Below are 21,804 nucleotides of genomic sequence, written 5' to 3'. Positions count from 1 at the left end.
TATTTTTGTAATTTGTAAGTTAAGTACTTTTTAGCTAATATTTTTTGGTTTTTTTGGTTTTGGTTTTCAGTACCTCATTTCCCAGACATGTGAAATTTGACTTTTTAAAGATACATCCCGAGTGAAGTTTCTAAAAAAACAAAACAATTTTTCTCCTTTGGAAGGAAGAACTCTATTTCATAAGTTTCCAGGGAATACAGTTACCCAAATTTCATGCTAATGTTATATTTTTTAACAAATCAATGCTTTAAACTAAATTTTTATAGGTGATCTTCATGGTAGATAGAAACTTGATCCAGTCTTTCAGATTTACTGTTTGTCTCACCTCAAAACAAGTGGGTTTAAAAATTATATGAATATCTCAGAAGTTGCAGCAAATTTCACCTAAGAACTGAACCACAATTCTGTTGCTTTCAATGGAGTATTGCACAAATTTAAGATGTGAAGCACTGAAATGTTAATAGATTTATCTTGCTAATTTATATTTAAGTTAATTTAAGAATGTATACTTAGCCCTGGCAGGTTTGGCTCAGTGGTTGGAGCATTGGCCTGTGGATCAGAGAGTCCCAGGTTTGGTTCCCACTAGGGGCATGTACCAAAAAAAAAAAGGAAGAAGAAGAAGAATGTATACTTAAACAATTTAAGTATATCATTTGTAATATAAATGTATATGTCATAACTATATGACATTTAAGTATATGATTTTTTTTCTTTTCTTTAATGATTTTAGAGAGGGAGAGATAGAAACATCAATGAACGAGAACATTGATTTGCTGCCTCCTGCATGCCCCCCACTGGGGACTGGCCCACAACCTGAGCATGTGCCCTGATTGGGAATCAAACTGGCAACCTCTTGGTGCATGGGTTGAAGTTCAACCACTGAGCCACACCTGCCAGGCCTATATGATTTATTTAAATTTTATTTTACATTATTGGGACAATGGTAGGAAATTTCTAGATAGTTTAATTTAAAGCAAAATAACATGGATAGACCTTGAGAATCTTATGCTAAGCGAAATAAGTCGGTCAGAAAAAGCTAAGAACCATATGATTTCACTTTCATGTGAGATATAAAACTGAAACTCATAGGCACAGGCAAAAGTAAAGTGGTTGCCAGAGGGAAGGGAATGGGGAGTAGTAAAGGGTAAAGGGGACCAAATATATGGTGATGGAAGATGATTTGACTTTGGGTGGTTGGCACACAATGCAATATACAGATGATGTATCATAGAAATGTGCACTTGGAACCTGTATGATCTTATCAACATATGTCACCCAATAAATTTAATAAAAAATAAAATAATTGGTTATTTGCATTGCTTTTTAAAATTTTTAAATCTTTATTGTTGAATGTAGAATGTATTACAGATGTTCCTCATTTTCCCCCACTGACCCCCTCATCCCCACTCCTGCCCCCCTCCCGCCTTTTCCCACACTATTGTCTGTGTCCATTTGTTATGCATGTAAGTTCTTTGGTTTATTTCTTCCCACCCCACAACCCCTTTCCCTTTGAGGTTTGTCAGTCTAGCAATGAATTTGTACTTCTTAATCCCTTCACCTTTTCCACCCATTCCTCCAACCCCCCTCCCATCTGGCAACCAACAAAATGTTCTCTGTATCTATGAGAATGTTTCTAGTTCTGCCTGTTCATTTTGTTTGTAGATTCCATTGTTGATAGATATGTATTCATTGCCATTTTGTTTGTTCATATATTTTATCTTTTTCTTCAAAAAGACCCTTTATCATTTTATATAATAACAGTTTGGTGGTGATGAACTCCTTTAATTTTTTTCTTGTCTGGGAAACTTTATATGGCCATCGATTCTAAATGACAGCTTTGCAGGATAGAGTAATCTTGGTTGTAGGTTCCTGCTTTTCATCACTCTGAATATTTCTTGCCCCTCCTTTCTGGCTGCAAAGTTTCTTTTGAGAAATCAGCTGACAGCCTTATGGGAACTCCCTTGTAGGTAACTAGCTGCCTTTCTCTTGCTGCTTTTAAGATTCTCTCTTTGGACATATGAAGAAATGCTCAACATCACTAATCATCAGAGAGATGCAAATTAAAACAACAATGAGGTATCACCTCACACCTGTCAGAATGGCCGCCATCGACAAATCATCAAACAAGTGTTGGCGAGGGTGTGGAAAAGAGAGGACTCTAATACACTGCTGGTGGGAATGCAGACTGGTGCAGCCACTATGGAAAACAATATGGTGTTACCTCAAAAAATTAAAAATTGAACTTCCATTTGACCCAGTGATCCCACTTCCAGGAATATACCCTAAGAAGCCTGAAACACCAATCAGGAAGAATATATGTACCCCATGTTCATAGCAGCACTATTTACAGTAGCTAAGATCTGGAAACAGCCCAAGTGTCCATCAGTAGACGAATGGATACAAAAGCAGTGGTACATATACACAATGGAGTATTATGCAGCTGTAAGAAAGAAAGATCTCTTACCCTTTGAGACGACATGCAGGGACCTGGAAAGTATTATCCTAAGTGAAAGAAGCCAAGCAGAAAAAGACAAATACCACATGATCTCACTTATTTGTGGAATATAATGAACATAACAGTCTGAGGAATACGGTAGACCCAGAAACATGGAAGTGGGGCACAGACTGACATCCCTCAGAAGAGGGGGTGGGGGGGTGGGAAGAGATAAACCTCAGAACTTATATGCATGTATGCATGACCAATGGACATGGACAACTAAGCCGGGGATGGGGCAGGGGTGGGGTGGGGTGGGGAGGGGGGTGCCAATGGGGTAAAAAAGGTGAAATATCTGTAACAAAAAAATAAATAAATTAATTTAAAAAAAAAAAGATTCTCTCTTTGTCTTGAACCTTTTGCATTTTGATGATGATGTGTCTTGGTGTGGGCCTCTTGGGGTTCATCTTGTTTGGGACTCTGTGTGCTTCCTGGACTTGTATGTCTGTTTCCTTCGCCAAGTTAGGAAAGTTTTCTGCCATTATTGTTTCAAACAGGTTTTCAATTTCTTGTTCTCACTCTTCTCCTTCTGGCACCCCAAGATGCGAGTGTTGGCACCCTTGAAGTTGTCCCAGAGGCTCTTTACAATCTCCTCATTTTTTTGGATTCTTTTCTCTTTTTGCTGTTCTGATTGGGCGTTTTTTGCTTCCTTATATTCCAAATGGATGGTTTGCTTCTTGGATTTACGTACTCTACTACTGAATCTGTGTAAATTATTCTTTATTTCAGTTAATGCCTCCTTTCTGACTGTGCATCCATCATTTGTGACTGGTCCTTTTTTATGCTCTTGAGGCCCTCACTAAGTTCACTGAGGTTCTCACTAAGTTCATTGAGCATCCTTATAAGCAGTATTTTGAACTCAGCATCTGTTAGGTTGTTTATCTCCATTTCGCTTAGTTCTTTTCTTGGGGTTTTGCTCTGTTCTTTCATTTGGGACCTGTTTCTTTGTCTCCTCATTTTGGCTGCCTCCCTGTGTTTGTTTCTATGTATTACTTAACGAGCGGTATGGGGCTATCTGAGACCAGATGCTGCTTGTTTGAAAGAATTTAGGAAAAACCTGAAGCAGGATCCAAGACAGGCCAATCCTATGGTTAAGCAAGTGGCAACAGCTTGGGTGGGCCTGAAAGTTGGGTGGGGCAGGGGGGCCCTCAGGGAGTCAGCAGGGCGGGGCTACCAGTGTGAGCCAGGTTGCTGGAGTCCCAGATATGGCGACTGTCTGCCGCCCCAGGGAAGGGCTCACCAAAGGAGCAAAGGCCTCTGAGAGCATGTCTGTCCAGGAGACAGACCCCTCTCCAGTCCTCGTTCCATTGCCAAACAGCTCAGTTCTTCCCTGTATGTCTTTGGTGCCCCTCGAGCTGCCTCCCCTCCAAGCTTAGAGGGAGAGAGTCCGATAAGTCCATGCGCGGGCCCTTTAAGGAGCTGCCTGGCGCTCCAGCAGCTGCAATCTCCCTGAGCCTCAGTTCCCGCTGGTTTTTCCAGCCAGAAGTTATGGGGATTCTCTTCCTGGCACTGGAACCCTGAGCGGGGCACCTGGTGTGGGACGGGGACCCCTCAGTCCTCAGGGAGGACCTTCCCAGCCCAGGTATCCTCCTGATTTTTATCCGCCACAAGTGTGTGTGGGACCAGCCAGTCGCCTCCGCCCCTCCTACCAGTCTGGATGTGGCTGCTGCTTTAATTCCGTAGTTGTAGGACTTCCATTCAGCTTGATTTCAGGCGGTTTTGAATGATGGTTGTTCTGTAGTTTAGTTGTAATTTTGATGTGGTTGTGGGAGGACGCGATACCGCATTTACCTACGCTGACATCTTGACCGGAAGTCCTTATTTGCATTGTTTTAAAAGTAGTTAATGCCACAGAAAAGCTATTCCACAATACATAAGAAATTTTTGTCATTAAAAAAATAAATGTAGGGTAACTAGAGGAAGTACTATCTGCAATCTTTTAGTTGAGCTTCAGCATTACTTTTACGATGGAAGGAAGAGTGTTTGCATTTTGTACAAAAGCAATTGGTAAAACAGACCTTGTTTATACTGTCAAAGAAAAAAAGCTTATTCAGAAAAGAGAATGATCTTTACTCAATAATGCGTTATTCTGTACTATAGAATATATATAGCATCTATTCTCCGAATTTTTGAAGACAATACATTTTCAATTTTTAATGCAAGAATACTTTTGTGTTTTTGTGTGAGGAATGGAATTTATTCCAAATAATGCAATGTTTGTCTGTTTTAAAATGCTGCCATCCTTTGTAAAATACACTCTAGACCTTCCAGAGTTTAGAACCAGGCAAGTGGCCCCTATTCTTCCTCCAGATTACCCTGTTCCATAAGGTTTCTTTTCTTTTTTTTTCTTTTTTAAAAATTTTTTTTCTTTATTGATTCTTAGAGGAAGGGAGAGGGAGAGGGAGACAGACAGAAACATCAATGAATGAGAACATCTATTGGCTGCCTCCTGCAGGCCCCCTCTGGGAATTTGGCCCATAACCTGGGCATGTGGCCTGACCGGGAAACAAACTGGTGACCTTTTGGTGCATGGGTCGACGTTCCACTGAGCCACACCATCTGGGCCATAAGGTTTTTTTAACTTAGTTATGTGTTGCCCTACCATGTTCTGGCCCTATTTTTGCTCAGGCAAAGACAAAAACCTATAATTCCTTCCTCTTAATGGGGTTGAAGTAGACTGGATTTTCAAAGCAACTTTACCTAATATGTGTAGAAAACAAAAGGGAAATTTGAAGGATGTCAAAAGAATTTCTTTTACAAAGCTTACAGAATATGGATTTCTGAACCTCTCATAGTTAGCTTGAACTCAGGGATCACAAATCCTGTCCTAGGTCCAGGCATTTTGGGGTATTTATCCTGTAACTCTAATGGCTCCTTCCTGGCATTCTTTTCTGACTCCCTGGTTGTCAGTGTACATGAATACCATTGGCCCTGGGAGCGGTCTTCCTGGCCCTGCTGTTACCATTAAAATCAAGGGTGCTCAAGTCCCATCCTTTCAGACTGCCTTTCCATTTCTAGTCTCAGAGATAGACACATAGAGTTAAAAATTATTTCTCCATTCAGAAGAAAGCTTTCCTTCTAAACAAATGGATGCAACCACCCTTATAACAAATTTATTAAATGGGATGTAAAGAGGATGGACAAGATAATGATAACTATGTTAAAAGAAGTTCATAGTCTAGCCCTGGCCAGTTTGGCTCAGCGGTTAGAGCGTCGGCCTGCGGTACAGAGAGACCCGGGTACAGTTCCCGCTAGGGGCACGTACCTCAATTGCAGTTTGTCCCCGGCCCTGGTTGGTCGTGCGGGTGGCAACTACTCGATGTGTCCCTTCACGTCGATGTTTCTCTCTCTCTCTCTTCCTCTCTCTCCCTCCCGCTCTGTCTGAACAAAAAATGCAAAAATGTCCTCGGGTGAGGATAAAAAAAAAAAAAGGTCATAGTCTAGTTGGGAATGTAAGTAAAACGATAATCTGGTTCCTAGGACATTGAATCCAATTCATCACTCATTGTTTGAACAGCATCTGCGACAAGTGGTCAGTAGAAAGCTTGAATATTACTCAATTCGTGCTTCCCAGCCATAGATTAGTGGCAAAAGCAGTAGGTACTTTGAAGTCATGGTGCTCTGGGTAATCTGGGAAGGCTTCATGGATGTGATGCTTGAGTTGGGTCTCAAAGGATGGAAAGTCACACGAGTTGGAGTGGTGATGATAGGATCAGGTGAGATGAAGTCTTGAAAGAGAGAGCCAAGAGAAAGAAAAGGCATTTAAATTCTAACAGGGAAATTTCTATCGCCTGCTCCTCAACTTTAAATAATGTAGATGCTTCTGTGCAGTTTACTTGTAATTAAAAATGCATGACTTGCAACTTACCAGTCTTTTTCATTCATAGGACCATTAAAAAAAGCTAATTCTCTTTCATCTGTATCATGGTTGGTTTGATGAGAGAGAATTAGGCAATGTGAGAGATTGCATGTGTTTAAAATCTTCTAATACCAACTTTGAGAGTGGCATGTGAAAATATTTCCCACAAAATCTGGTCAGTAAGGTGATTCATGTACAGAGTAACTGATTATTTGCAAATTATACAGTAGGTGAAATTTGGCATTTAGGGGTTCCTACAAATGAATTGTTCTCTGGGAACACTTTATCTTATAATGTATTGATGCTCTTTGAGCCACAGTAGGAAAACTAATGAATGAAAGGGATTACAGCCCTGACTGGTTTGGCTCAGCGGTTAGATTGTCCACTCATGGACCAAAGAGTTGTAGGTTCAATCCTGGTCAAAGGCATGTACCTTGATTGCAGTTGATCCCCGGCCCTTGTTGGGGTCCTGTGGGAGGCAACCAGCTGATGTGTGTCTCTCACATTGGTATTTCTCTCTCTCTCCTCCCTCCTCCCATTCTATCTGAAAATAAATGTTAAAATATCTTCGGGTGAGGATTTAAAAAAGGGGGGGTATTATAGCTACTAAAAAATATAGTTCTCAGAGGAAAACATTTTTACATTCTAGTATTTCATTAATAATAATAATTTTGTTTTTTAATACTTTGATGAAAAAATTGTGTTATTTATTTATATCCTTACCCGAGGACATTTTTCCATTTTTTGTTCAGATAGAGTGGGAGGGAGAGAAAGAGAAATATCTATGTGAAAGGGACACATCAAGTGGCTGCCACCTGCACAACCAACCAGGGCCGGGGACAAACTGCAACCGAGGTATGTGCCCTTAGTGGGAACTGAACCCGGGTCTCTCTGGACCGCAGGCCGACGCTCTAACCACTGCGCCAAACCGGCCAGGGCTGTTTTATTTTTCTCACAAAAAAACCTATAGATTTAATTTTGATATTTCAGATTGTATCTAAATAGGGCTTCTGATCAACTATGTTAAATGTAGATAGACTCTTTAATTGAATAAATTACCCAGAACTACAATTTCTAACTCATCCATCATTGCTTTATACTTTCTCTCCTGTTTGCCTTCCAAGCATCGTCAGCCTTGAGGATTTATTTGAAGCTGTCAAAATATATTTTTTGCTCCATGAGCGATTTAAATTTAGTTCAGTGGAATTTTATGTGAATTTCTACAGAGTGTTTGCCAAAACAAATTGTATCCAGACAGGCTTAACAATATATTCTGGAGGCAGCTTTCGTTTGAAATTAGGTTTATCTTCTGAAAGTATTATAAAGTTAATGGATTTTTGTGCATGTTTTAACCTTGCATTGGCTACATTTAATCTAGTTTTGTACATAATGTTTAGAATCTAAAGTACCCAAATCATAGAAAATGCGATTAAAAAGCAATTGAAAATTTTTATTTTAATACTTTCAGTGGCAATAAGTAAAAGGAGAAATCTGGAGTTTAAAGATAAAGAACAGTGGAAAACAAAGTGAATAGACGAGAATAATAACTGAGTAGCATTTGGGGCATATATCAATTAAAAGCTTTCCTTTTCTAGTTCCCTTTTCTTTTATAAGCCTATTTTTTCCTTAAATGAATATTTATCCATACCTTCCTCTTTTTCTGGCAAATGGCCATATCAAACAGCCTTCTCCTGTTTTTAACACCGCCCATCCCTCAATCAACCATGACCACCTAAACACTCCAAGAAAGCGGACGTTGTGGTGAGGTTAGCGAGCAGAGCATTTAATTGACATGACAGCTATGCTTTGGAGAGGTGGTGGCAGAGATCCCTCCTTGGGTCTCTTCTTTCCTCTGGGGACAGGATCAGCCCTGGGGGGAATTTTGAAGTGAGTGCCCATTCTGGAGGCCGCTTCCATGTGAAATTAGGTTAAAATGAAATGAAGTTCATGGATTCTTGTGCCTAAAGATTTTGAGTTTGCATTTTTCCTTTCTTTTCAGAGATGCTCTCCTTCCTTAGGTGCCCTACATTATCTCTGGCTATAATGCTCTATCTTCCAAATCATTTCTCATTTCTTTTTTCACCTCTCAAAACACCCATTCTTGCCCCAGCCAGTGTGGCTCAGTGGTTGAGCATCGACCCATGCACCAAGAGGTCGCCAGTTCGATTCCCGGTCAGGACACATGCCCAGGTTGTGGGCCCGATCCCCAGTGAGGGGCATGCAGGAGGCAGCCAGTCAATGTTCTCTCTCATCGATGTTTCTATCTCTCCCTCCCTCTCCTTTCCGCTCTCTCTTAAATCAATACAGAAATTTTTAAAAAAAAAAACAACCTCCCATTCTCTTCACGTGGGTGATTTCAGCTAGATGTAGAAAAGTAGGTTTAGGATAACTGTCTTCCTAGCTGAGTTTTTTAAAAAAATTGTTACATTGTGCTGTCCACTTCCCATGAGACTCAAACCAGCCTGGCAAAGATCATTGCCATGGGTCATGAACTTTCTAAAATGAGTGATCCTTATGTGTGTTTTCTTGTGGATGGTTATGACTTGTGCGCTTTGATTCCCCTGGCTCAACTTACATATGTCCCTCAGAAAACCTTGTTTTCACACCTTTCCCCAGAACTTTGAGAACTGGGTGAAAAATCATGGTAGTTGTGTCTTTTTCAAGCCACTAAATAACGCTTTGTGATGGTTAATTCTGTGTCAACTTGACTGGGCCATGGGGTGCTCAGATATTTAGTCAAACTTTCTGGGTGTTTCTCTGAAGGTGTTTTTGGATGAGATTAACATTTGATTTGGTAGACTGAGTCAAGCAAATTGCTCTCCCTAATGTGGGTGGGCCTTGTCCAATCAGTTGAAGGCCTGAATACAACAAAAAGGTGTCTTCCAAATAAGAGGATTCTTTCTGCCTTCAAACTGGGATATTGGCCTTTTTTCCTACCTTCAGACTTGATCTGAAACATAGTCTCTTCCTAGGTCTTAAGCCTGTTGGCTTTCAGGTAGGAAGTATAGCATCAGCTCTCCTGGTTCTCAGGCCTTCAGACACACACTAGAAAGAAACCATTTGTTCTCCTGGGTCTCCAGTCTGTGACTCACCTTGCTCATTTGGGACTTGCCTCCATAGTCATGTGATCCAATTCCTTATAATAAATCTATGTATACATCCTATTGGTTCTGTTTCTCTGGAGAACATATACACCCTTGTTTACGTATGTTAATATTTTGTAGTCTGTGGTTCATGCAATGTGGTTGTCTGTGGGTGATGACCACCAACTCACAACTGTGACAGAATTACACTGAACATTACTTTCTGGGACCCCTAAAATTATATATGTTGTCACCAACTCCTACTCCACAGCCTCTCTATAGAACCCCAAACCTCTCTGAACTCAAAATGAGTATTTAGCTAGGTAGCTAGATAACTGCCAAATAACAAAACTGACTATATTTTCACTTTAGGTTGACAGTGGATGAAATATTTATGTTGTGAATTCTGTGAATGTTGGGGGCTGAGGATTGATTCCAGTTAGACTGCAATCACTTTTGATGCTGAGATATTGCAGTGCTTGATGGTGCATCTTAGTGTAGAACCTGGTCAATTGTATCTCTGTCAACAAACACCTGCATGTTGAACATTGCCTCTAGAATCTGTGATGAAAGCTGTATTGGTTCATTGTCTAATACTTGTGTCAGAATCCTATTCTACTGAGTCCTAGAGCCAGAACACGCTTTTCCTATTTTGTGTGGTAAGGATTTATATTTTTAAGTTTAACTTTTATGTATACAATGTATATATTAAATTTTTGGTATAATATGATTTAGTGTATATGAAAAATGAGTTTTAGTTAAGTACAGAAAATGACTAGCTTTTTTGTGTTATCGGTGGTACTAATATTCTGGGAAATATGTAAAGAAAATGAGATTTATATCCTGTAATCTTTACTAGTCATCTTTATTGCAAATACAAGATTTATTTATGCCCTTACTTTGGCTTGAGATACAAGTTGTCCTGATCTGTTTATATGTGTTCTTTGTCACTTATTAAATTCTTCCAAATGTTGGGCCTATTTCCTATGTATGTATGTACTCGTAGAGCTGAAAATTTAGAATTGAAATCATTCCCAAGTGATTTCTCAAAAATCATTCTTTGTGAACATAAGCAGGAAAAAGACATGGTATTAAGATCCTCTTATTAATACTGAGGAGGCAAACTTGAGCTTCAACTCAATTACTGAAGATGCTTTTTCCACCATCTACTGCTCATGTGGCTCCTTTGGTCTGGAGTCCACTAATTTTTTTCTTTTGTGAATGCTTTTGTAAATTATTTCCTACTGTATTGACTGACGATTACTCCAAAATTATTCAATAAAGGAACTGAGGATATATATTTGAAAAGTATGTTGAATTGTTATCGAGTTGAGTTTAGCAACATTTATATATTTATTCTGTTTATGAATGTATATACACATGTGTGTCAAGATCACATTAGGTCTTTTGTGGTGACACTTTCTCTATTTTAGCATCTTCATTCTAGGTCCCTTTCTGATGTTTGAATATTGTAATCAAACTATTATGGGTATAATGGAAATAGTAAGTAGCTGTCAGGAAGTTAATTTGGAGTGTGGGAGATGAAATCCCCTTCCTTGTACACAACACTTAGCTTTTAGTTCTATTATTTGATAGGGATAGAATAAGTGAAATAAATTATATGTAGAACTCAGGTTTCAGGTGTGTTAAATTTTCATGTGTCATTCTATCTGAGGGTCTTCTGTGTAAGCGATGTAAATTAGAAAATTGAAATAAAAACTACTAAACCAAAGTGAAAATATTCCTTGTTCACTTGATTTCTTTATTATTTTTTAAAGTTATCTTTATTGTTGAATGTATTACAGATGTCCGCCCTTTTTCCCCTATTGACACCCCCCTCCCACTCCCACCTCCCTCCTGCTTTCCCCACACTATTGGCTGTGTCCATTGGTTATACATATAAGTTCTTTGGTTTCTCTCTTCCCACCCCCTTCCCCTTCCCCTTGAGTTTGTCAATCTAACAACCAATTTGTACTTCTTAATTTCTTCACCTTTTTCGCCCATCCCCCTAACCCCCTTCCAATCTGGCAACCATCAAAAAGTTCTCTGTATCTATGAGTCTGCTTCTATTCTGCTTGTTCATTTTGTTTGTAGATTCAATTCTTGATAGATATGTATTTATTGCCATTTTATTGTTCATATTTATGATCTTTTTCTTCAAGAAGACCCTTCAACATTTCATATAATACTGGTTTGGTGGTGGGTGATGAACTCCTTTAGCTTTTTCTTGTCTGGGAAACTCTTTATATGTCCATCAATTCTAAATGATAGCTTTGCAGGATAGAGTAATCTTGGTTGTAGGCCCTTGTTTTTCATCACTTTGAATATTTCTAGCCACTTTCTTCTGGCTTGCAAAGTTTCTTTTGAGAAATCAGCTGACAGTCTTATGGGTGCTCCCTTGTAGGTAACTAACTGCTTTTCTCTGGCTGCTTTGAAGATTTTCTCTTGGTCTTTAGCCCTTGGCATTTTGATTATGATGTCTTGGCGTGGGCCTCTTTGGGTTCATCTTGTTTGGGACTCTCTGTGCTTCCTGGACTGGTATGTCTCTTTCCTTCACCAAGTTAGGGAAGTTTTCTACCATTATTGTTTCAAACAGGCTTTCAATTTTTTGCTCTCTCTTTCTCTTCTCCTTCTGACATCCCCATGATGCAAATGTTGGTATGCTTGAAGTTGTCCCAGAGGCTCCTTACACTATTCTCTTTTTTAATTCTTTTTTCTTTTTGGTGTTCTAATTGGGTGTTTTTTGCTTTCTTATATTTCAAACCGATGATTTGCTCCTTGGCTTTACCTACTCTGCTATTGATTCCCTGTATTGATTCTCTGCTATTATTCTTTATTTCAGTTAGTGCATCCTTCATTTCTGACTGTGCACCTTTCATTTCTTACTGGTACTTTTTTTATGCTCTTGAGGTCCTCACTAAGTTCCTTGAGCATCCTTGTAACCAATGTTTTGAACTCTGCATCTTATCTCTGTTTCGTTCAGTTCTTTTCCTAGAGTTTTGTTTTGTTCTTTCATTTGGGACATGTTTCTTTGTCTCCTCATTTAGCTGCTTCCCTGTGATTGTTCCTATGTATCAGGTACAGTTACTATGTCTCCTAGGCTTCATAGGGTGGCCTATTATATAATAGGTGTCCTGTAGGGTCCAGTGGCACGGTCTCCCTTATCACTCCAGCTGGGCCCTCGAGGTGCACCCCTAGTGTGGACTGTATATTCTTCTGTTGTAATTGTGTCTTGGTTACTGTTGGCATTTCAGTGGGAGGGATTTACTCAGGTTGATCAGCTTCAAGGACTGGTTGTGCCCACTGACCACTGACATCTGACTACCTTGGAGAATCAGTGGTGTAGAGGCCCACCACACAGAGGAAGACTTACTTCAGCAGGGTTCTGGTACTCACTGAGTCCACTCCTTGAGTGTGTTGCTTGTGGAGGCAGTTAGGTGTTTTGATGTGGTCTGAAGCTGTCCACTGGGTGTGCTGGCTCTGGGGCAAGGTCAGCCACTGCCTGTGTTCCACCTGAGGTCACCAGGCACAAGCTACAAAGCTATTTGCAGATGGCTGCTTCTTGTGCTGGGCTTGGAGGTGCCCAGGCAAAGACAAGTTGTGAACCAAGTCTGGCTGCTTCTAGTGCCAGGCCTGGGGCCACTTAGCAAGAGGTATGGGGCTCGCTGAGGCCAGAAGATGCTTGTTTGAGAGAATTTAGAAAAATCTGAAGCAGGAGCCAAGACAGGCCAATCCTGTGGTAAAGCCACTGGAAACAACTTGGGTGGGCCCAAAAGTTGCCTGAGGCAGGGCCTCAGGGAATCACCAGTGTGAGCCAGGTTGCTGGAGTCCCAGATATGGTGGCCATCTGTCTGCCCTGTGGGGGAAGGGCTCACCAAAGGAACAACGGCCTCCACCTGCACGTCTGTCCAGAAGAAAGCTGCTTCTCCAGCTCTCACCAGATGCCAAACAACTCAGTTCTTCCCGGTATGTCTCTGGTGACTGTCAAGCTGCCTTGCTCACACTTGAGCCTGGAGGGAGTGAGTCCGAGTAAGTCCATGCACGGGCCCTTGAAGAGGAACTGCCTGGGGCTCCTGCAGCCTCAGCCTCTCTCAGCCTCAGTTCCCACTGGTTTTTACAGCCAGAAATTATGGGGACTTCTCTTCCTGGCACTGGAACCCCAAGCTGGGGTCCTGGTGTGGGACAGGGACCCCTCTCTCCTCAGGAAGGACCTTCCCAGCCGAGGTGTCCCCCTGATTTTTATCCGCCACACGTGGGTGTGGCACCAGCCCGCCGCCTCCGCCCCTCCTATGAGTCTTGAAGTGGTTTCTTTTTAAATTTTGTAGTTGTAGGACTTTTGTTCAGCTCGATTTCAGGTGGTTTTGAATGGTGGTGGTTCTGTAGTTTAGTTGTAATTTTGATGTAGTTGTCGGAAGGGGCGAGGGGCGTTTACCCTCTGCCATGTTGACCGGAAGTACCTCCACTTGATTTAATAGCAGGCCTCTAAAATGAAGATTAGGAGACTCCTCTTGGTGTGTGTGTGTGTGTGTGTGTGGGGGGGAATGGGTGTTAGTAAAGATTCTTGTACATTTTGGTTATTTTATTTTACTGCTACTAATTACTTTATACTTGGGTTGAATGCCAGTGAAAATGCTTAATAATATTTAGTGGACTTAATAAAGGGACACGGAGTATTAAATTAGTATACTGAACTGCAAAATATAAATCTACCAGGCAGAAATTATAAACTGCCAAATTTTTGCAGACTGTTTTTGTTCCTTAGTGATAACACTAAAGTGAACTACACTTTCCAGGCTTTGGGCCAATAATGAATAGTATTAGAGAATTTCCTGCAGGTGATGTGTACAATTTTTGAATAGAGCTAATGATTGCAAAGCTGTTTATCTGGGAGAAATTATAAAGAGCAAGATATACATCTGGAGTCATTTCTCAACAGTTTGAAGCAATGATGCTTTTACCTGAAGAAATGAAAAACTTTTTACTATGTTAAAAAAATAGTCAATTGTGTGGTGAAGGCTAGAGGAGGCTATTTTTATTTTATTTTATTTTTATTTATTTTTTTATTATTATGATTATTATTATTGCATTTATCTTCAGATAGAGAGGGAGGGAGAGAGGGAGGAGGAGAGAGAGAGAATCATTGATGTGAGAGAGACACATCGAGTGGCTGTCACCCACATGCCCCAGCCGGGGCTGAGGACAAACTGGAACCGAGGTACGTGCCCTTAGCGGGAACCGAACCTGGGAGCCTCAGGTCCGCGGGCCGATGCTCTAACCGCTGAGCCAAACTGACCAGGGCTACTTTATTTTTATTTATTTATTTTATTAATTTATTTTTGTTACAGATGTTTCCCCCTTTTTTTTCCCCATTGACACCCTCCTCCCCATCCCCCGCACCCCGTTCCCAGCTTTATTGTCCATGTGCATTGGTTATGTGTACATGCATATAAGTTCTGTGGTTTATCTCGTCCCTCTGTCCCCCACCCCCTCTTCTGAGGATTGTCAGTCTGTACCCTACTTCCACGTCTCTGGGTCTACCCTATTCCTCAGACTGTTATGTTCATTATATTTCACTAATATGTGAGATCATGTGATATTTGTCTTTCTCTGCTTGGCTTGTTTCGCTTAGGATAATTTCCAGGTCTCTCCATGTAGTCTCAAAAAATAAGAGATCTTTCTTACAGCTGCATAATACTCCATTGTGTATATGTACCACTGCTTTTTTATCCATTCTCTACTGATGGACACTTGGGCTGTTTCCAGACTTTAGCTATTGTAAATAGTGCTGCTACAAACATGGGGGTACATATATTCTTTCTGAGTGGTGTTTCAGGCTTCTTAGGGTATATTCCTAGAAGTGGAATCACTGGGTCAAATGGCAATTCAATTCTTAATTTTTTGAGGTAACACCATAGTGTTTTCCATAGTGGCTACACCAGTCTGCCTTCCCACCAGCAGTGTACTAGAGTCCCCTTTTCTCCACACCCTTGCCAACACTTGTTTGATGATTTGTTGATGGTGGCCATTCTGACAGGTGTGAGATGATACCTCATTGTTGTTTTAATTTGCATCTCTCTGATGATTAGTGATGTTGAGCATTTCTTTATATGTCTCTTGGACATTTGCATGTCCTGTTTGGAGAGGTGTCTATTTAGTTCCTCTGCCATTTTTAAATTGGCCTTTTAGTGCATGGGTTGACACTCAACCACTGAGCCACACTGGCCGGGCAGTTTTGTATTATTTTGTATTGTAAGTCATCTCACGTATACTATCTTTTCTCCTGACTAAATTGATGCTGGTTGAAGTTAAGAACTACATTTTATATTTCTTATGTATCCCTCATGTCCAATGCCTTGCTCAGAGGAGTTCAAGAAATACTTGTTAGTTGATTTTTCTGTAAATCAGTACTGACATTGGCAGGAATTACATTCATGCATAGAAACTTCCTGAGACTGAAGAGTGTGGATTTCTTTGACTTTGCTAGCTAGTGAAATAAGTAATATGCCATTAAACTTCAAGTGTGTGGAAAAGGAAGGAGAGGAAAGGTAGAGGTGGGAATTAAGTTGGAGGGCAGTGGTTCTCAGCTGGAGATGATTTTGCCCTCCAGGTAGGGTTGTCAGATTTAGCAAATAAAAATACAGGACACAGTCTGGCCAGTGTGGCTCAGTGGTTGAGTGTTGACCCATGCACCAAAAAGTCGCTGATTCGATTCCCGGTCAGGGCACATGCCCAGGTTGTGGTCCAGGACCCCAGTCAGGGGCATGCAGGAGGTAGCCAATTGGTGTTCTCTCTCATCAGTGTTTCTGTCTCTCTCTCTCTTTAAAATCAATAAAGAAAAAAAAATACAGGACATGTAGCTAAAATTTAATTATAGATAAACAATAAGTAATTTCTTAGTATAAGTATGTTCCAAGTATTGCATTTTGGACATATGAATAAAAGTTATTTGTTATTTATCTGAAATTCAATTTTAACTGGAAGTTCTATATTTTTATCTGGAAACACTATGTCCAGGGAATATTTGGCAGTGTCTGGAGACATTTTTGCTTATTATAACCATGGAGGGGGGTTGGGGGATTGTACTGGCATCTAGTGGGTATAGGATGCTGCTAAACACTCTTTAGTGTGTAGGTCATCTCCCACAGCAGAGAATGATCTGGCTCCAAATGTCAATCATACCATGTTGAGAAAATGTGTTCTATGGGATATAAATGGCCTAGTTCTAGAATATTTTATCTTTTGGGCATGGAGAGCACAGTGCTTCTTTAGAATTTATAAAACCATTTGCAATTTGAAATGTGTATACACACACACAGTATGGTTTCGTTTTTTTACTTTCTTTTTTTTTTTCTGGGGAGAGACAGGTGGTATGGTTTCAAAATACAAAAGCAAATCTCAGGAAATCAAAATGAGTAAATTTAAATGTCTTTAAAACGGAATTTATTGTTGGCCAGTCATCGGCAGTTCAATGCATATAATTATATCATCTATATTAAATATAATGTGAAATGCAGATACATTTTAATATGTTTAATATCATGTAGTATAATCCTTTAAAAGAAAGAGTGTCTGGGTTTTACAAAGGTTTAAAAATAGCCCTGCTGAAGTCAGGCAGCATGCAAAATATTGCTTCTGGATTGGTCCATGGAGGGAGAAGGACGAGGTTTTGAGATATGAAGGATGCTAGAATATAAGATCCACTCAAAGATCATAGTTGAAATATCCAAGGAAGACTTGGGTGGAGACACAAGGTTAACAGGATAATCAAGGACAGAAATTAGAGGCAAGGGAGAAAAAAAAGAAAAAGGTTTTCAGAATTATCATGAGTACAAAATAATTATAAAGTGCTAAAATCCTTCCTTTTCTCCGTTGTCAGATCTATAAGTCATCTCGTATCACTTCTTTGAGAATAAACCCTTACAATGGCTTTCTATCTCACTAGAGGGAAAAGCCAAGATTCTTATGGTGGTCTGAAGGTCCTCATTGCCTTGACCCTCAGTTCTCAATTCCTACCATTTTTCTCTCTTCTTCACTTTCTCCAGGCACACTCTTGCTTTAGAGTCTGTATTAGTTGTCTATTGTTGTGTAACAAATTACCTAAAATATAATTAAAACAATAAACATTTACTATCTCACAGAATTTCGATGAGCCAGAGATCCAGTCCTTAGCTGGGTGGTTCTGGCTCAGGGTGTCTCAGTAGGTTAGAGTTAAAATGTCAGCTGAGGCTGCAGTCTATGAAGACTTGACTGAGGCTGGAGGATCTGTTTCCAAATTCACATGGCTGTTGGCTGGAGACCTCAGGTTTTCACCAGATGAACCTCTCCATAGGGCAGCTCCCAATAAATATGGTTTTCCCCAGAGTGAGAGATCCAAGAGAGAAAAAGAGCACTAAAGAGAACACCAACATATGCCTTTTCTGACTGAGTCTTCAAGTCACACACTTTTACTTCTACATTTTATTCTATTCTCTTCTAAATCCAGCCCTCAAGAGCACAAATACCAGGAGGCAGGGATCATTAGGGGCCATCTTGGAGGCTGGATACCACAGGAGTTTTGCACTGGCTCTTCCCTATGATTTGATACACTCATGGCCAACTCCCTCAGTATTTATCATCTTCTTCAATTCTTTGCTCAAATGAATTTTCTTTTTTTTCCCCCAGTTTTAATGAATACTTTTATTATTTATTTAACAGATCACCAACTTCTTCTCCTTCCCTCCCTCCCTACAGTGGGAATTTCACCTTGTTTCCATGCTGAGTAGCGAAACAATGACAAAGCTAATCAGAATAAGCTACTCTGAGAGAATTAAGCTAACAGCTTACTCTCTTTTAACAGACAAAATATAAATATATGTACTCTAGAATGCACAATGGTTTAGTCACTAAGAAATTCAAATGGGATCCTGAAGAATGGAGGCAAATCCAGGGTGCAGTGAAGATGAGCCGAGATGCTGTGCAACTGTGTAAGTGTTCCTGGGCTGCATCTCATGGCCACTCGCTGAATCTTGACATGGGGAAAGATTTTAGCTAAGACCAAGTAGAGATGCGGAAAGTGCTAAGTTGACTTAGGGGGTGTGCACAGGAACCAAAAGGCAGGAAAAGTACTAAACATTGCTGAGAGCATCCACCCCAGGAAGGACTTTACCTTCCAGGAGTTCTAAACTGGCACCACCCCCAGTGCTCACATGGCTGACTTTATCCTCTGTATTCCATTTGGCACGGCAAGTGGCAGTGTCTCCACCACCTATGATGGTGATGCAGCCCCTGGAAATGGCTTTCACCACCTCATCCATGAGGGCTTTGGTCCCTCGGGCAAAAGCTTCCCATTCAAATACGCCCACAGGTCCATTCCACACAATCTGCTTAGCCCTAGCGACAGCCTCAGCGTACTTCTTGCTGCTCTCAGGACCACAGTCCAAACCCATCCAGCCAGCAGGTATGCCAGAGGCCACCGTGGCCTGGCCAGTCTTGGCATTCTCATCAAACTTGTCAGCAGTGACGAAGTCAGCTGGCAAGGTAATCTTCACACCATTCTTCTCAGCTTTGGCCATCAGGTCTTTGACGATCTTGGCTCCCTCTTCATCAAACAGAGAAGTGCCAATCTCCATGTTGTTGAGCACCTTAAGGAAGGTAAAAGCCATTCCCCCGCCAATACTCATCTCATTGACTTTGTCTAGCACATTATTAATCAGCTGGATCTTGTCTGCAACTTTAGCTCCGCCCAGGATGGCCAGGAATGGTCGCTCTGGGCTTTACAAGGCCTTGGCAAAGTAGTTCAGCTCCTTCTTCACCAAAAAACCTCCAGCTTTCTGTGGCAGACTGACTCCCACCATAGAGCTGTGGGCTCAGTGAGCAGTGCCAAAAGCATCATTGACATCCCCTAGCTTGGAAAGTGAAGCTCGGAAGGCTTCTACTTTAACTGTTTCGGCTTTAACCTTGTTCCCAGAAGCATCTTTTCCCTTCCCTTCTTCCTCCACATGAAAGCAAAGGTTCTCCAGCAAAATGACAGACCCAGCAGCTGGGTCAGCACAAGCTTTCTCCACTTCCGGGCCCACACAGTCCTTCAAGAACAAAACATCCTTGCCCAGCAGAGATTTGAGTTCTGCAGCAACTAGCTCCAAGGAGTACTTGTCAGGCATGGGGACACCATCAGGCCGACCAAGGTGGCTCATGAGAACAACTGACTTGGCTCCATTATCCAAGCAGAATTTGATACTTGGGATGGCAGCCTTGATTCTCTGGTTGTTTGTTATCTGGTTGTTCTTCATAGGAACATTGAAGTCCACTCTCATAACGACCCGCTTCCCCTTCACGTCCAGTTTGTCCAGAGTCAGCGTGTTAGAAAGCGACATCTTGGCAATACAGCAGCGGAGAGAGGCCAGGGAAGCAGACAGTGTCGGAGAGAGCAGCGAATGTCTGCGGCAGAAAGCGTACTGATCTCAAATGAATTTTCTTAATAAGGTTTACTCCTACCACCCTGGTTAGAATAGTCATCAGTCCCCATTCCCCTTATATTCTTCAGTCCTCCTTACTCTGCTTTGCTTTATTTTTCTATAGCACATAATGCCTTCTACTATCCCATGTAAGTTTGCTTATTTATTATATAATTACTTATTTTTAAATGTTTTTATTGATTTCAGAGAGAGGAAGGGAGAAGACGAGAGAGATAGAAACATCGATCAGCTGCCTACTGCATGCCCCTTACCAGGGATCCAGCCCACAACCTAGGTATGTGCCCTGACCTGGAATTGAACAGGCAACCTCCTGGTGCACAGGATGACACCCAACCAACTGAGCCATACCAGCCAGGCATTTATTTATTGTATGTGTCCACCATTCCCTCTCTGCAAGCTCCAGGAGGGCAGGATTCTTTCTTCTGCTCACTGATTTGTCCCAAGCTCCCAGAAAAACATATGGCATATGATGGGTACTCAGAAGGTATTGTTGATTGGATAAATGAAGACCATAGAGCAGGAATAGTTTGTTTTAAATTGATTAAAAATTTCTGATGTCTCTGAAGAAAAAATGAAAAGGATCCAAATTGGAAAGGAGGACATGAAACTGTCATTATTTGTAGATGACATGATATTATACATAGAAAACCCTAAAGACTCCATCAAAAATCTACTAGATTTAATAAATGAATTTGACAAAGTAGCAGGATACAAAATTAATGTCAAGAAATCCATGGCATTCTTATACACCAATGATGAACTCACAGAAAGAGAAACTAAAAAAACAATCCCATTTACCATCATGGCAAAAAAATTAAGATACCTAGAAAAAAACTTTTTTTTTTTTTATCCTCACCCGAGGATATTTTTCCATTTTTTGTACAGATAGAGTGGGAGGGAGAGAGAGGAAGGGAGAGAGAGAGAGAAACATCGACGTGAAGGGACACATCGAGTGGCTGCCACCCGCACGACCAACCAGGGCCGGGGACAAACTGCAACCGAGGTACATGCCCTTAGCGGGAACCGAACCCGGGTCTCTCCGGACCGCAGGCCGACGCTCTAACCGCTGAGCCAAACTGGCCAGGGCTAGAAAAAAACTTAACCGAAGAAGTAAAGGACCTATTTGCAGATAACTACAGGACATTGAAAAAAAAGAAATAGAGAAAGATATAAAAAAGTGGAAGCACATACCTTGTTCTGGATTGGAAGAATTAACATAATTAAAATGTCCATATTACCCAAAGCAATCTATAAATTCAAAGCAATCCCCATAAAAATACTGAAAACATATTTCACAGAGCTAGAACAAATACTTCAAAAGTTCATATGGGACCAAAAAAGACTCTGAATAGTCATAGCAATCTTGAAAAAGAAGGAAAAAGTAGGTCGGATCACAATACTGGATATCAGGTTATACTACAAAGCTACTGTAATCAAAACAGCCTGGTACTGGCACAAGAACAGGCATATAGACCAGTGGAACAGAACAGAGAACCCAGAAATGGACGCAAGACATTATGCTCAATTAATATTTGACTAAGGAGGCAAAAGCATACAATGGAGTAAAGACAGCCTCTTTAATAAATGATGTTGGGAAAATTGGACAGCTACATAGAAAAAAATGAAACTAAACCATCAACTTACATCATACACAAAAATAAACTCAAAATGGACAAAAGACTTAACTGTGACCCGTGAATCCATAAAAATCCTAGAAGAAAATGTAGGCAGCAAAATTTTGGACATCATATGCAGCAGAATTTTCACTGATACATCATCTACGGCAACAGAAACAAAGGAAAAAAATGAACACATGGGACTACATCAAACTTAAAAAGCTTCTGCACAGCAAAAGATACAACCATCAAAATGGAAAGGCAACCCACTGTATGGGAGAGCATCATTGCCAATGAT

General features: G+C 40.8%; 1 protein-coding gene across 1 annotated transcript; it reads right to left on the bottom strand.

Annotated features, from left to right (window-relative positions):
- Window positions 1-18,471: 18,471 nt before the first annotated feature.
- Window positions 18,472-19,836, bottom strand: LOC118642414 (phosphoglycerate kinase 1-like). Its single transcript, XM_036280161.1, is given in 1 exon segment — window positions 18,472-19,836. A coding segment is annotated over 1 exon segment (1,248 nt). The 5' UTR covers window positions 19,789-19,836; the 3' UTR covers window positions 18,472-18,540.
- Between the last annotated feature and the right edge of the window lie 1,968 nt (window positions 19,837-21,804).

This window comes from Molossus molossus, unplaced genomic scaffold, assembly GCF_014108415.1.
Source record: "Molossus molossus isolate mMolMol1 unplaced genomic scaffold, mMolMol1.p scaffold_m16_p_3, whole genome shotgun sequence".
NCBI classification, from domain to species: Eukaryota; Metazoa; Chordata; class Mammalia; order Chiroptera; family Molossidae; genus Molossus; species Molossus molossus.
Note: the sequence above shows the minus strand (reverse complement) of the source record. Positions and strands in the feature narration are given on the sequence as shown.